Here is a 15,935-nt window from a genome sequence, read left to right on the forward strand (position 1 = left end):
TCTGATATACGTTAATTAATCACTCTCCAAAACAACTGGTTAGGAGTACTACATCTACTAAATTAGACAAAAATCACAATTACTTTGGTTTATTCTGATAAATTTATTTATAAAAACAACTAACTAACAACGGCAATATTAATGTAATAAGACCCCCTCATGAACCATGGACCTTGCCGTTGGTGGGGAGGCTTGCGTGCCTCAGCGACACAGATAGCCGTACCACAGGTGCCACCACAACGGAGGGGTATCTGTTGAGACGCCAGACAAACATATGGTTTCTGAAGAGGGGCAGCAGCCTTTTCAGTAGTTGCAAGGACAACAGTCTGGATGATTGACTGATCTGGCCTTGTAACACTAACCAAAACGGCCTTGCTGTGCTGGTACTGACAACGGCTGAAAGCAAGGGGAAACTACAGCCGTAATTTTTCCCGAGGGCATGCAGCTTTACTGTATGGTAAAATGATGATGGCGTCCCCTTGGGTAAAATATTCCGGAGGTAAAATAGTCCCCCATTCGGATCTCCGGGCGGGGACTACTCAAGAGGACGTCGTTATCAGGAGGAAGAAAACTGGCGTTCTGCGGATCGGAGCGTGGAATGTCAGATCCCTTAACCAGGCAGGTAGATTAGAAAATTTAAAAAGGGAAATGGGTAGGTTAAAGTTAGATACAGTGGGAATTAGTGAAGTTCGGTGGCAGGAGTAACAAGTCTTCTGGTCAGGTAAATACAGGGTTATAAATACAAAATCAAAAAGTGTAAATGCAGGAGTAGGTTTAATAATGAATAAAAAAATAGGAATGAGGGTAAGCTACTACAAACAGCATAGTGAACGCATTATTGTGGCCAAGATAGATACGAAGCCCACGCCTGCCACAGTAGTACAAGTTTATATGCCAACTAGCTCCGCAGATGACGAAGAGATTGTTGAAATGTATGATGAGATAAAAGACATTATTCAGGAAGTGAAGGGAGACGAAAGTTTAATAGTCATGGGTGACTGGAATTCGATAGTAGGAAAAGAAAGGGAAGGAAACATAGTAGGTGAGTGTGGAATGGGGGTAAGGAATGAACGAGGAAGCCACTTGGTACAATTTTGCACAGAGCATAACTTAATCATAGCTAACACATGGTTCAAGAATCATAAAAGAAGGTTGTATACATGGAAGAAGCCTGGAGATACTGAAAGGTTTCAGATGGATTATATAATGGTAAGACAGAGATTTAGGAACCAGGTTTTAAATTGTAAGACATTTCCAGGGGACTCTGACCACAATCTATTGGTTGTGAACTGTAGATTAAAACTGAAGGAACTGCAAAAAGGTGGGAATTTAAGGAGATGGGACCTGGATAAACTGACAGAACCAGAGGTTGTAGAGAGTTTCGGGGAGAGCATTAGGGAACGATTGACAAGAATGGAGAAAAGAAATACAGAAGAAGAAGAGTGGGTAGCTTTGAGAGATGAAATAGTGAAGGCAGCAGAGGAGCAAGTAGGTAAAAAGACGAGGGCTAATAGAAATCATTGGGTAACAGAAGAGATACTGAATTTAACTGATGAAAGGAGAAAATACAAAAATGCAGTAAATGAAGCAGGCAAGAAGGAATACAAACGTCTCAAAAATGAGATCGACAGGAAGTGCAAAATGGCTAAGCAGTGATGGCTAGAGGACAAATGAAAGGATGTAGAGGCGTCCATCACTAGAGGTAAGATAGATACTGCCTACAGGAAAATTAAAGAGACCTTTGAAAAAAGAGAATCATTTGTATGAATATCAAGAGCTCAGATGGAAACCCAGTTCTAAGCAAAGAAGGGAAAGCAGAAAGGTGGAAGGAGTACATAGAGGATCTATACAAGGGCGATGTTCTTCAGGACAATATTATGGAAATGGAAGAGGATGTAGATGGAGATGAAATGGGAGATATGATACTGTGTGAAGAGTTTGACAAGGCACTGAAAGACCTAAGTCGAAACAAGGCCCCGGGAGTAGACAACATTTCATTAGAACTACTGATAGCCTTGGGAGAGCCAGCCCTGACAAAACTCTACCATCTGGTGAGCAAGATGTATGAGACAGACGAAATACCCTCAGACTTCAAGAAGAACATAATAATTCCAATTCTAAAGAAAGCAGGTGTTGACAGATGTGAAAATTACCGAACTATCAGTTTAATTCAAAACACTAACACGAATTCTTTACAGACGAATGGAAAAACTGGTAGAAGCCGACCTCGGGGAAGATCAGTTTGGATTCCGTAGAAATGTTGGAACACGTGGGGCAATACTGACCCTATGACTTCTCTTAGAAAATAGGTTAAGGAAAGGCAAAACTAGATTTCTAGCATTTGTAGCCTTAGAGAAAGCTTTCAACAACGTTGACTGGAATACTCTCTTTCAAATTCTCAAAGTGGCAGGGGTAAAATACAGGGAGCGAAAGGCTGTTTACGATTTGTACAGAAACCAGATGGCAGTTATGAGAGTCGAGGGGCATGAAAGGGAAGCAATGGTTGGGAAGGGAGTGAGACAGGGTTGTAGCCTATCCCCGATGCTATTCAATCTGTATATTGAGCAGGCAGTAAAGGAATCAAAAGAAAAGTTTGGAGTAGGTATTAAAATCTATGGAGAAGAAATAAAAACTTTGAGGTTCGCCGATGACATTGTAATTCTGTCAGAGACAGCAATGGACTTGGAAGAGCAGTTGAACGGAATGGACAGTGTCTTGAAAGGAGGGTATAAGATGAACATCAACAAAAGCAAAACGAGGATAATGGAATGTAGTCGAATTAAGTCGGGTGATGCTGAGGGAATTAGATTAGGAAATGACGTGCTTATAGTAGTAAATGAGTTTTGCTATTTGGGGAGCAAAATAACTGATGATGGTCGAAGTAGAGAGGATATAAAATGTAGACTGACAATGTCAAGGAAAGCGTTTCTGAAGGAGAGAAATTTTAAGTGTCAGATTTAAGTGTCAGGAAGTCGTTTTTGAAAGTATTTGTGTGGAGTGTAGGCACGTATGGAAGTGAAACGTGGATGATACATAATTTAGACAAAAAGAGAACAGAAGCTTTCGAAATGTGGTGCTACAGAAGAATGCTGAAGATTAGATGGGTAGATCACATAACTAATGAGGAGGTATTGAATAGCATTGGGGAGTAGAGAATTTGTGGAACAACTTGACTAGAAGAAGGGATCGGTTGCTAGGACATATTCTGAGGCATCACGGGATCACCAATTTAGTATTGGAGGGCAACGCAGAGGGTTAAAATCGTAGATGGAGACCAAGAGATGAATACACTAAACAGATTCAGAAGGATGTGGGTACTGGGAGATGAAGAAGCTTGCACAGGATAGAGTAGCATGGAGAGCTGCATCAAACCAGTCTCAGGATTGAAGACCACAACAACAAGAAGACCTTGGCACATTTGACAAATACTTTATGGTGAAGGATCTTGATAATCGCGCAAGTGACTAACAACAATCAAAATGATCTCAATGATTGTCGTAATGTTATTACAAAGGTAAATAGCACCATAGAAGGGAATACGTCGCACCTAAGGCGGAGTTGAAAAGCAGACTGTTCAATGAATTAAAATGCAAGTCTTGAAAGCGAAGCCTGAAATGATCAAAATGTTATAAAATGACGCTAATTTCCTTCCGATCCTTCTCGCGATTGCGGCTCTATCTCACCACAGTGTTGCAAACGGAGGCTTAAGCGGCTTCAGAATCAGTCACTGGAGACACCACCGACGTTCTCAAGTGGAAAAGTGCAAAATCAGTTCAAAATTTCTCTAAGTTTCTGGATACATCAACGCTGGTGGTGGCGTGCCGTCACAAGTTCTCGGCAAAGTCTGAAGTGCAAGATGAAGAGTAGGATGAAGTGATTTCTGATCGAATGTCTTCTACAAGGAAATCAATCATTGCCATGTTTCAATCCTTGTACTGTATTCACATTGGTTATGTTCTGGCGTAACCACAAGCGCCAGAACGAAGTCGAAGATCGCAAGACCAGGGAAGGCGGTGAAACGACATCGGCCAATGGTGCACGGAATAGGACCGCACCACGACAGGAGCGCCCTCAAACCGAAGTGAATATAAGCACCGCTTCTGCCAGACTCGGCCTCTCAGATTAGCTCAGTACACGGGCATTAGTACTCAGTATCGGCTCAGTGCGGACATTAGTTATCAGTGACGCGTGTAAAACTTGCAGGAACATTGCATAGCCAAAAATATGACTGTTCGCATGTCGCCCATCGTTTGCGACTACTCCTTGTAAATCTCCAACTTAAGTATTGTCAGATCTGCTTTACTGACATGAAACTACTATTGTTATTTGCTTGAATTGTTGTATAGCATTCCGAGAACACAGCATCCCTTAGGCAACCTATATGAGTGGACCCAACAGGTTAGGCTTTAAATCTTCCAAGAACCGACCTGTAAAATTGCTCCTCAGAACATGCTAGTCCCCTCCCCTGAGCCATCCTCTATTTGGTTAACCAGCAACGCGTGTTCTATCATTTTATACGGAACAAAGTCAGTCTCTCTCTCTCTCTCTCTTCTTCTTCTGTCTGTGACCAACGAGATAGTCTTCGTCAGTACAGTAAATCTTCTTTATCTAACCTCTTGTTTATTTACGTCAGCCAGTCCCTATGATTCTTATTTCGAGTAAACATTCGGTTTTTGTTGAGTCAACATGCCCAGTGGCATCTCACGCCTTCAAAGGCCCGAAAACTGCGAGTTCCCATTCCATTTCCATGGTGTGTCTGTCGCGTGTGGTACTTTACGGAGAAAAACTCAGTAGTGCCTTTTGCTAAAAACGTTTCTCTTCTTCCCATTCGCCTGGGCTGTAAAATGTTTTATGGCAGGAGGCTTGCACCACAAGAGATCCTATTTGTGTTCATCGATGATGTTTTGGACATCCCAGTGCGCTAATGAAAAGACCTACCTGGCCCGTTGGCTATTAACCAACGCCTTCCTCAGGCATCCTTCTGCGAAATGGCTGTGAGCATGTTTACTGCCTTGGCAGCCTGTGTCCTTCTGCCTTATTCAGAATACTTTCAGCGTCCTCTAATTTATATAAGGCATACAAATACGTAAAAAAGAGTAAATGAGGAGTAGGGTTACATTAGTCAGTTGCCAACAAACACAAGTAATGTGGTTTATCATATTCCTCCGTGCCGATTAAATATTCCGATGAAATGTGACTTTCGTTATTAATTTACATGTGCTGCATGTCTACTTCCGAAAACTGGGTTGCCTCACACAGTTCTCTGTGAATCTCCTGCCGACGACTTTCGTTCTGGTCTGAAAAGCATGCAAAGAAATGGCAGAAGCGTTCCGCTGATTGCAGCTTTGAGACTCATGTAGTGACAATAATAACAGCTCACTACGACTGGTATTTCTGCTGAAGGTAGACAGTAAATTTAGATGCTATGGTTCCGTGCATGTTAAGCAGTGGCATGAGATTAAGAATAAACTTCATAAACTTTGATTCAAGAGATAAACCGTTTATGTATATCGAAAACATTAGGGGCCCAATTGCGCTTACAATTGTTTCTGTGTAACACTCGCCGCCCAGTAACTGCAATGTAGTTATAGGGCCTATTAGTCAAACATTGATCATGCCAGTAGCATATTTGCAAAGACATCCCGTGTGATCGTGTCTTCGTTAGTAATGGGCAATGTGGTCAGCGTCAAACGTCTTTCGAAAACCTGGTGTTTGAAAACGACATGAGATGAGTGCAGACGAATATAACCGAGGATACTGATGCGGTCCGAGCTTCAGGCAGATCTTCGCAAGTGGCCAAGGGATATGCTGGCCAGCCACCGACTTATTTCTGTGGCTGGACACCACAATAGAGCTGGTGCAACACCCTGCAATGCGCTGTTGTGCCTCAGTGGTTCACTGGGTTGATACGTGGATTAGGATAACACAGCATGGCCAGAATCGATTAAATGGCGGGAGCCTACCGCACAGGTAAACTACTGCAGCCTCTTTGAGCAACATCACACACTAGGTCAAGCGGCTGATCTACGAGTCTTCACCTTCCCTAATGGTTCCAGAACTGGATTCGCTGCGGCGAGACAGTTCAGTGGGTGTCATTGTCGGACTCTCCAGCCTGGGTTCGGTGTGGGTCTGCCGCACTTCTCACCAGCGTCACAGAGCACCAGCAGTACTCCACCTGGCTTCGCCCGAAACCGTCGTCATGTGTATCGTAGCATTTGATCTCCACCATGCTGCTAAACGCTCAGAAACAACCCGGCTTGTGCATACGGTACGTAATGGCTCGCAAATCACACAACTTGTTTAGTGACTGTACGGATGCGAAATTCCTATGTTAGCTCTATTAAAATGTACATTTCCTCACTTATCCATATGTTAGTCACGTTATTAAGTCCGTAGCATACATAAATTAAAACTTCAATATCTATGAATATGTTATAACACAACAACGTTAGTTCCATTTCCGGTCAATAAGAATCTCAGCTTATAAAAGTTCCATTACAAATTATGCAATACAAAATTGGTTTCCACATAAGATAAAAGTTTCTCACCATTTTCACATTTTAGTAAACCCCCAATGTCATTATTACTTGAATCTTTAGAACCTGTGAAATACTACACATGAAATAAGAAAGTGGAAAATCTCTTACTGCAGCAGAGCAAGTTGTCTTGTACATAAAGGCAGTCGAGCAAACTCGCTGCTGAGAGAGAGCTCACTTATATTTACATTACATAAAATATTCCAGTACATACTTCTCTTACATGAATGAGGAAGACTCAGAACCTTTCAGAAAACAGGAAGAGCAATAATTTTTTTTTTTTTTTTTTTTGTTTCTGTGGGATGCGAACGAGCAGTACACAGCACTCTTTGCCTCGTAGTTCCGCCTTCCTATTCATTGCAGTACACTGAACTTATCCAACTTTCGCCCATGTATTATATGTCACAATATCCTGAAGGCTTTAATCGTTGATGCGTTTGATTTTAACAAATAATTCCAAGAACAATGCATTTTTAATGTATCCTTAATGCGCCGATGACATGAAAGGATATACTTTCATAATATGCAAGTTATCTGTTGTAAATACAAATCAGGGTGTATGTATATATGTACATATATATGTTTGTGATCTCTCAAACTCCCAAATCAATTGTAACCAAATGTGACACAGAAACAGTAGGCCTCTCGAGTATCAGCACTGTGAGGTTTATAACCTCCAGGCTCCAGTAGGAGCGGAGATACAGGAAAAAAAGTACTTTTTCCGGCCTTTGATATGTAGGCTGTCCTACACGACAGGCATGTTGTGTTGGCAGGAGCAGAGATGAGATGAAGAAATACCGAGCGAGGAGAAGGAGAGAGACAGAGGTGGAAGGGTGAGGTGTACAGACAGAGGGAGGAAGAACTGTACACACAGAGGGGGAGGAGGTGTTGTGTTCAATATATGTGTCTAGTTCATACGCAGGCAAAGCAGTGGGGAAAAGGCTGGTAATACAATAAGTTTTTAACCAGAAATTTATTACACCAGTCCTACCAATAACAATGCCTTTTGGAGAGAAATGTGCCTGTTTGGCAAGACAGCCTACCTGTCAGGGTCAAGAAACGGTTTCCCTGGCCCTGACATGTAGGTTGCCCTGCATGACATGCATGTTGTGTTGGAATAGTATGGGACTGCTTTATAGACCTGATTTGAGTGGTGACCTGTACATCAGGGTGAAATAAATGGTATTCAAGCCCTTGATGTGTAGACTGTCCTGCATGACAGGCATGTTGTGGGAGCTGTAGTGAAATAAGTCGCAGCTGTCTCCATTACTTTACTCCAGGGGCTACACATGCCACTGAGCATGGCTAGGGACAGCTTGAGATGGACTGAGTGAGGTGAAGGAGGACCGGACAGAGAAAGGGGAGGAGGGGGGGATGCAGGTGGAAGGTGTGGAGGGGTAGTGGGTAGATGGAAAAGGAAGAGGGGGAGGTGGAGATGGAAAGAGAGATGGGGAGAAGGATACAGACAGAGAGATGGTTGAGGAAGATATGGTCAGAGAGGGTGTGGAAGAAATGGCCAAAGAGAGTGGAAGTAGAAGACAGACGCAATGGAGAGAAGGAGATAGACAGACAGAGGTGGGAAGATGGGAATGACAGACAGGGGGAGAAAGAGATAACCACACAGAAGGGAAGAGGCAGGTGTGTTCAACATATGTGTCTAACTCATACGTGGTTGAAGAAGTGGTGAAAAGGGTAGTAATATAGCAATTCTTTAACCAGATACATGCAGTTTCCCGCAATTTTGTTGCAACAAATCCTACCAAGAACGACGTGTTTTCGAGAGCTCCTCGGTGTACTGTTGCTTTAAGCTGCATGTATTCATTGGATCAGAAGTGGCTGCTTTGTGACAATATAAAAGCACGACAAGGTCCAGTACCTTTGAGTTCGTTGTAAATGTCCTGCACCACAAATTCGAAGCGTGTCTGCCCCAAGAGGCTCTGCCTGACGTTGCCGAAGGGGAACTGCGGCTGTCTCTGGGGCACGCCCCTCCTGGTCCAGTAGGTGAAGCTGTGCGAGAACCACACGTACGCCGCCGCCAACACCACCAGTGCGACGGCCGCCAAGTCCCCCAGCCACGACTGCAGTACCACGCTCATGATGGCCGCCTCCAAGGAACACGCCTCCAGCTAACCTTTACGTGGACGGACGGCGAGGTTTGACTGCTCCCTCAATTCTGTGAACAAAACACGAAGAGACACGCCATACCGTTGTGCTATAGAGTTTACAACAGATTTCTCTGAATCAGCATCCTTTAACATAATGTCCGCAGACCCAAAGTAGTCAATCAGAGACTGATATAGAGTCCGCAACAGTACATATGCGTGCTTTACTTCGTATTATGGCTTTTATCAGATCATTTGTAATAATGTAAATTCTCGTAAATCTGTAGAAATGGTGTCTATTTTCGTAAGACAGCTGGCCAACTGAATCTAGCAGACCTGCATTACTTGTTATTACTTGTTTGTCCAACTAACCACCTGTGCAATAATTGTATTGTGTTTGTTTTTTGGTGTTTCTGCACGCCGGGTTAGCTAATTCTTCATTTGTATTTGATCGGTTACTGCTGTTGTTCGCTTGTCTGTATCTTCTAAGATTGTTTGTCGTACTTTGGCGTTCTGTGTTTCAATTTTATATGATGTCGGCTAAGGGAGTTTAATATTTACAATTAGTTTCCCCTGCGATTTATACATATGTCGTAGGCAACTTGCCGTGAGAGTCTCACAGACTTCACGCCTCGTACCTGGAGTTTTGATCGGCCACTGCGCGTTAAGGCTCATTGTGGTTATAAGGCTAATAGCCTGCTTGCCCGCGGTGGTATGTTTGTACGAGGGTTGAGTGAAAAGCAATGGGTTTGGATGGGAATATTTTAGTAAGTCAAACGCAGAAATAATCCTTAGAATGTGATATTTAATTACCAATATTCATTTTCCACATAATCACCCGTCAATTGGATATATTTCTGCCAAGGTTTCTGAAGCCGTCACGGAAGAAGTCGACACTCTTGTTTCCGCAACCACAGTCTCACAGTTCTTAACGTCTTCATCAGAAGCATAATGATGTCCCTGCAGATCGACTTTCACTATCGGGAACAGATGGAAGTCAGTGCGCTTTCATTTCAGGAGTCGGCATCCGGGGTGCCCATCGTGCACAGATTTGTCGATAGCCAAGCAAAGCAATAATGTGACCCACAAGTTCTTATGAAATGCCGGTTGTGCTTGCAAATTTTCTCCCAGTGATCCGACGATCGTCTTGAAACACACTGCCAACATTTTGCTTGTTAAACTCGGTGGTTGTTGTCACAGGACGTTCAACTCTTTGTTTATCACGCAGGTCATATGTTCCCACCTCAACAACTTTAAACTTACTCGTCCAATGACGCACAGTACTTACATCAACACCATAAACTGCTTTCATTCTCTGATGAATCTCCTTTGGGGTGACACCTTCTGCTGTCAAGAATTCAATGACTTCACTTTGCTGAAATCGCATTGACCGACCGTCTGCGCAGGGTCGCATACTTTACACTGTAACAACACAACTGTTCAATGCTAAAGCTTCTCGCCAATTGCAGCTGTAGAGAAGAGGCTACGGAACAAGCCAGTACCTGCAGCACGCCAATGCTGCCAACTGTTGAGAGTTACGAAGTTGGAGGCATTACTTTTCAGTCAACCCTCGTATGCAAGCTTAAAGCCCCGTAAGATAGTTACTAATAGGCTTCTTGTATTCGCAACCAAATTTCGTGTAAATCCTGACGCTCCTTCACCCATCGTAAAACTTGTCCGCGTGGCCGCCGGCCGCTGCTTCTGTTATCCCGTATCCGTCTTAAAAATGGTTAACGCTTTCTGAGAAGTTAAATTTTAATCACTTAAGATCATTAGTGTTGCTGTAAGCTGGTGTTTAGGGACGAGGCATCTTGTTTCTTAATGAAGTGCGTAAAATTTAATTACTTGAAAGGGTTTCGCCGTGGTAAGCATTTATCATTGGGCCTTCAGCCATTTGTGGACTTGCTAAGTTATTTGATTAATTGAAGTTCTTGACCCGTAACTATCTGTTAACTAGGAACGCTGTGTGGCAACTAATAATTGGTGATGATACTGGTTAGTACTTTAAATTACTTTGGTAAGAAAAGGAAGGCGATTTCATTTGTAGGTCTGCGAAAGTGGGGAGAGTTTCCTTTTAGTTACGACCTTGCAACCATGCGATTTAAGGATTGTATTAATCGACGTCTTGAGCCTTGGGGTTTAACAGTTTGATTTACTTATCAGTGCTCTCGCTATTAAATTGTTTATTTTACTGATTGTAAAGAGTTAAACTGTGTTTTTATGATAAACTACTATTCAAATGTATACAGTTTTATTGGCCCAGCAACTTACCACTCCCCAACCAACTCCCTAGCCCTTCAGTGGTAATTAAACAAATTTTTCAAACAAGTTCGGTTACTGAAGAATTATGATTTTAATCCTAACTGTATGAAAACAACTCCAAGGAAGATACCTCCAAATTTCATCACATGGGACCACGGACTGCTTTATTTCGGGGTTTCATAACTACAACTCGCTTCTGGAAACCCAGTGGGGATAGCAAAACTGCGCGGAGACAATAACGATCCATGGCATCATTTATGATCAAGTTTTAGCATCGATATTTGAATGTTATCGTATTCGTGGTTAGCGGCAAAGAGAGAGAAAAATATTTTAAATGTAACATGAGTCATTTTCCAACGAATCTTGGGAACGATGTAGTTGCTAGATGATGGTATTCCTCAGATTTTCTTGATGAAGCGAATATATTTGCTTCAAATGGTTATATGATCAGTATCACTCACCTAGTTGTTCGAAGGAATGTGAGAATATGTAACAGAGTGAATAGAAGGTCGATTATTAAACTACTAGGATTACAATTTCTCTTCATCACTCATCCAAATTGTTTGAGAATTTTATTTACTCACGTTGTTCTTATTCGTTTTGGATTTATTTATCTTATTAAATCTCCTATTCCCACATATTTTGACAATGGGAAAAATACAAATGAAAAAACCATAGAATGTATGTAGGAATCGAACATGGGTCCTTCGCTTCCCATCCAGTTGTCTTGGTCGCTCGGCCAAAGATGCTTTTGTTGAAGGGCCTTAAGCCTTTAGGCACTTAAGCGACAGTCGTGAAAGTTTCTTTTCTCAAGTTCTTGGAAAACGTTTGCGAGCTATATACATGGTGACAAAAAAAATGTTCATTTTCAAATTTCGTAGGGTGTTTACTAATATGTGGGAATCCTCTGGGGGATGGACAGTGGACTTCAAAAGAAATAAAAAAGTTCAGATACACATATGGTCAATTTTTTTTTATTTTCTTAGTTACAGACACTCTTTTGCTGTTATATGTTTGCTTCCTTTCTTTCTTTTTGTTTTCAGACTTTCAGCTAATATAGCAGAAAACTGACTATAAGAATGGGAAATACACAGGCAAAAACTTACTAAATGTAGCCCATAAAAGACATCAATAAGTGATAATAATACACAAAATGTTACACTGGAGACCGTAATGCTAGATATGTATTGATAAATACAAAATAGTATATTACAACATTGACACAAAGTTAAGACCACAGCGAACAAGAAATCTATCTTCTCAGTGAAATATTTTAATAATAATTATTATAATTAGTCACAGTTGCGAAATGGAATGTATGCTCACCGTATTTGGCCGTTACGGCCCACCCAATCTTTTCAGGTTCCTTCCGGTATAGCTCGTCAGCTTCATCGTTGTGTACGACAGTCTCAGCATTAAAATTAATTGAAACTTTAATGTCGAGATTTATATAGAGGGAGGAAATTTACGTATCACATTGTAAAGAAAATGAAAAAATCTGAAGTGGTCCACAACGACTGAAATCTCTAATAATAGAGTTTATTTCGCAATTGTGATCATAATAGTTAATTGAGGCTTTTTGCGGATGATGCTGTGGTATATCGAGATGTTGTAACAATGGAAAATTGTACTGAAATGCAGGAGGATCTGCAGCGAATTGACGCATGGTGCAGGGAATGGCAATTGAATCTCAGTGTAGACAAGTGTAATGTGCTGCGAATACATAGAAAGAAAGATCCCTTATCATTTAGCTACAATATAGCAGGTCAGCAACTGGAAGCAGTTAATTCCATAAATTATCTGGGAGTACGCATTAGGAGTGATTTAAAATTGAATGATCATATAAAGTTGATCGTCGGTAAAGCAGATGCCAGACTGAGATTAATTGGAAGAATCCTAAGGAAATGCAACCCGATAACAAAGGAAGTAGGTTACAGTACGCTTGTTCGCCCACTGCTTGAATACTGCTCAGCAGTGTGGGATACGTACCAGATAGGGTTGATAGAAGACACAGAGAACATCCAACGGAGAGCAGGGCGCTTCGTTACAGGATCATTTAGTAATCGCGAAAGCGTTATGGAGATAGATAAACTCCAGTGGAAGACTCTGCAGGAGAGACGCTCAGTAGCTCGGTACGGGCTTTTGTTGAAGTTTCGAGAACATACCTTCACCGAGGAGTCAAACAGTATATTGCTCCCTCCTACGTATATCTCGCGAAGAGACCATGAGGATAAAATCAGAGAGATTACAGCCCACACAGAGGCATAACGACAATCCTTCTTTCCACGAACAATACGAGACTGGAATAGAAGGGAGAACCGATAGAGGTACTCAACGTACCCTCCGCCACACACCGTCAGGTGGCTTGCGGAGTATGGATGTAGATGTAGAGATGTAGTTAAAATTTCCTAAGGATTGCTGCAGCTCTCTGAAGATATTATTTATGTCCTTACGTAATTTAAAATATTATGTAAAATCAAATAGAAAAATAAGCAAACGTTCGATTTTATTGGAGATAGGAAAAATAATAAAAGATGATTAAACGGAGAAAAAATTAGTTACTTTAATGAGCCGCCGATATCAATTGCGAATGAGAAAATGATATAGACAAATTCCGTCAAAGTTCGCTGATATGTGAAGAATGCCAAATGGATATTTATGAGACAAAACGGAAAAAAGGTATAAAACTTAAAACAGTTGCGGTTCAAACGGCGTTATGTAGAAACGAACTATTGGTTACAAACAAGCAACAGAAAAGCCATACTATAATATCTGAGAAGAGATTAATTAAAACAGAAAAATAATGTAGTTCGGACAGTAACAGTGATATTATGAAAGAAACGAATATCTGTAGCTCAAAAATAAAACTTCGAGGCCACGGAAGAAATATGCTATAAGCACATTACAAGAATGCATAGAAAGAGACTAACCAAGGAATTTAAACCATGAAACCATTAAATTTAAATAGAGGGGAAATCTAGATTGAATAAGTAGGAATGGATACCTATAACGTGGGATTATGAGAGCACCTGGAAACGGAAGCGTATAAACATTCTTCTTTCGCTCCATGCACGAATAGACCAGGCAAGTAGTTGACTAATATCTGATATAGAGTTGATAGAAGAGATAGAGAAGATCCAACGGAGAGCAGTGCGCTTCGTTACAGGATCATTTAGTAATCGCGAAAGCTATACGGTGATGCTAGATAAACTCCAGTGGAAGACTCTGCAGGAGAGACGCTCAGTAGCTCGGTACGGACTTTTGTTGAAGTTTCGAGAACATACCTTCACCGAGGAGTCAAGCAGTATATGCTCCCTCCTACGTATATCTCGCGAAGAGACCATGAGGATATGGTAAAATCAGAGAGACTAGAGGCGACACAGAAGCACACCGACAGTCTTTCTTTCAACGAACAATACGAGACTGGAATAGGAGAACCGATAGAGGTACTCAAAAGTACCCTCCGCCACACACCGTCAGATGGCTTGCGGAGTATGGATGTAGAGTAGATGTAGATGAGCAATTTTCAAATCTTGTCTGAATAACACAAAAATAGGAAAATGTAAAACGCATGAAAAGTTCCGCGGTATCCGTGACGGTAGTGAACGGTTATTTTCTCGCTCGGCAGGAAGTGCGGAATGAGTGACCCTGGCAAGGCGGATGCGTTTAATTGCTTCTTGTGTCACAGCACGACGCGACACGCTGAGCAGTCAGCTGCGTACGCCGGACGCAACACAGAAACCCGTCGCCGCAGTGCCGATCAGGAATACTGGTGTTACGCCGAACAACATACGCGGTGATTGCACTCTAACCAATGCAGAAATGCAATAATGCGTTCCGTTTATTAAAAACTTAAGAAAACTGCAATTTAACGGACTGTGTTAATCACTGCCTTTTGGGATCATGGTGAAAATTGTTTGCCTTTACTTTGGTTTTGGGTTTAATACAAGAGAAATGCTTGTCTTCTTAGATACTATTTCCTCAAAAGCATTGTCTTCTTGAATTTTGACGATTGTCATAAAAATGTACCATATGAAATATAGGATATGCAGTAATTATGTTTTGTGTTCTAGTGAATGTCATATATTTGGCATGGGAAGGTGCGTAAATGGGGGAAAATACATGGAATAGGGAGTAAACGGTGAAATTTAGGTAGAAGTATCCTTACCGTACTGAAAAAAATCAGGATAAGGGCGAGCAGGACTCGCGCACCGAGGGTTCCATATAAACCTAATTATGTATAATAGGTGATTTATCCAACCTGAAAATTGAGAATCCCAACGATTTTTGCCTGTTACCGGTACAGGTAAGATGTACGTCTGCCCAATCCTAAGAAAACGGAGTGTTAACGTGATAGATACTCGGATAATTTTTTACTTACGTTATAATTACAAATCAACAGTTTCCTGATTTTTTCCTTTGGTTGTACTGTGAAACCTTGCTTCTTGCCAAATTTTATGGTTCTAGATTAACGGAAAGTGCCTTTTAGGTTTGCATAAGTGAGTTTCTGGGTATAAATAATGTGATATGAACCATGGACCTTGCCGTTGGTGGGGAGGCTTGCGTGCCTCAGCGATACAGATGGCCGTACCGTAGGTGCAACCACAACGGAGGGGTATCTGTTGAGAGGCCAGACAAACATGTGGTTCCTGAAGAGGGGCAGCAGCCTTTTCAATAGCTGCAGGGGCAACAGTCTGGATGATTGACTGATCTGGCCTTGTAACATTAACCAAAACGGCATTGCTGTGATGGTACTGCGAACGGCTGAAAGCATGGGGAAACTACAGCCGTAATTTTTCCCGAGGACATGCAGCTTTACTGTATGATTAAATGATGATGGCGTCGTCTTGGGTAAAGTATTCCGGAGGTAAAATAGTCTCCCATTCGGATCTCCTGGCGGGGACTACTCAAGAGGACGTCGTTATCAGGAGAAAGAAAACTGGCATTCTACGGATCGGAGCGTGGAATGTCAGATCCCTTAATCGGGCAGGTAGGTTAGAAAATTTAAAAAGGGAAATGGATAGGTTAAAGTTAG

General features: G+C 41.8%; 1 protein-coding gene across 1 annotated transcript in view; it reads right to left on the reverse strand.

Annotated features, from left to right (window-relative positions):
• Positions 1 to 15,935, reverse strand: part of LOC124615627 (probable cytochrome P450 6a13) — an 89,405-nt gene that overhangs the window by 58,211 nt on the left and 15,259 nt on the right. Inside the window, exon 2 of the mRNA XM_047143633.1 lies at positions 8,413 to 8,709. Coding sequence (XP_046999589.1) covers positions 8,413 to 8,632 — 220 coding nt within the window. The 5' untranslated portion in view covers positions 8,633 to 8,709. The remainder of the gene's footprint in view (positions 1 to 8,412; positions 8,710 to 15,935) is intronic.

This window comes from Schistocerca americana, chromosome 5, assembly GCF_021461395.2.
Source record: "Schistocerca americana isolate TAMUIC-IGC-003095 chromosome 5, iqSchAmer2.1, whole genome shotgun sequence".
NCBI lineage: Eukaryota > Metazoa > Arthropoda > Insecta > Orthoptera > Acrididae > Schistocerca > Schistocerca americana.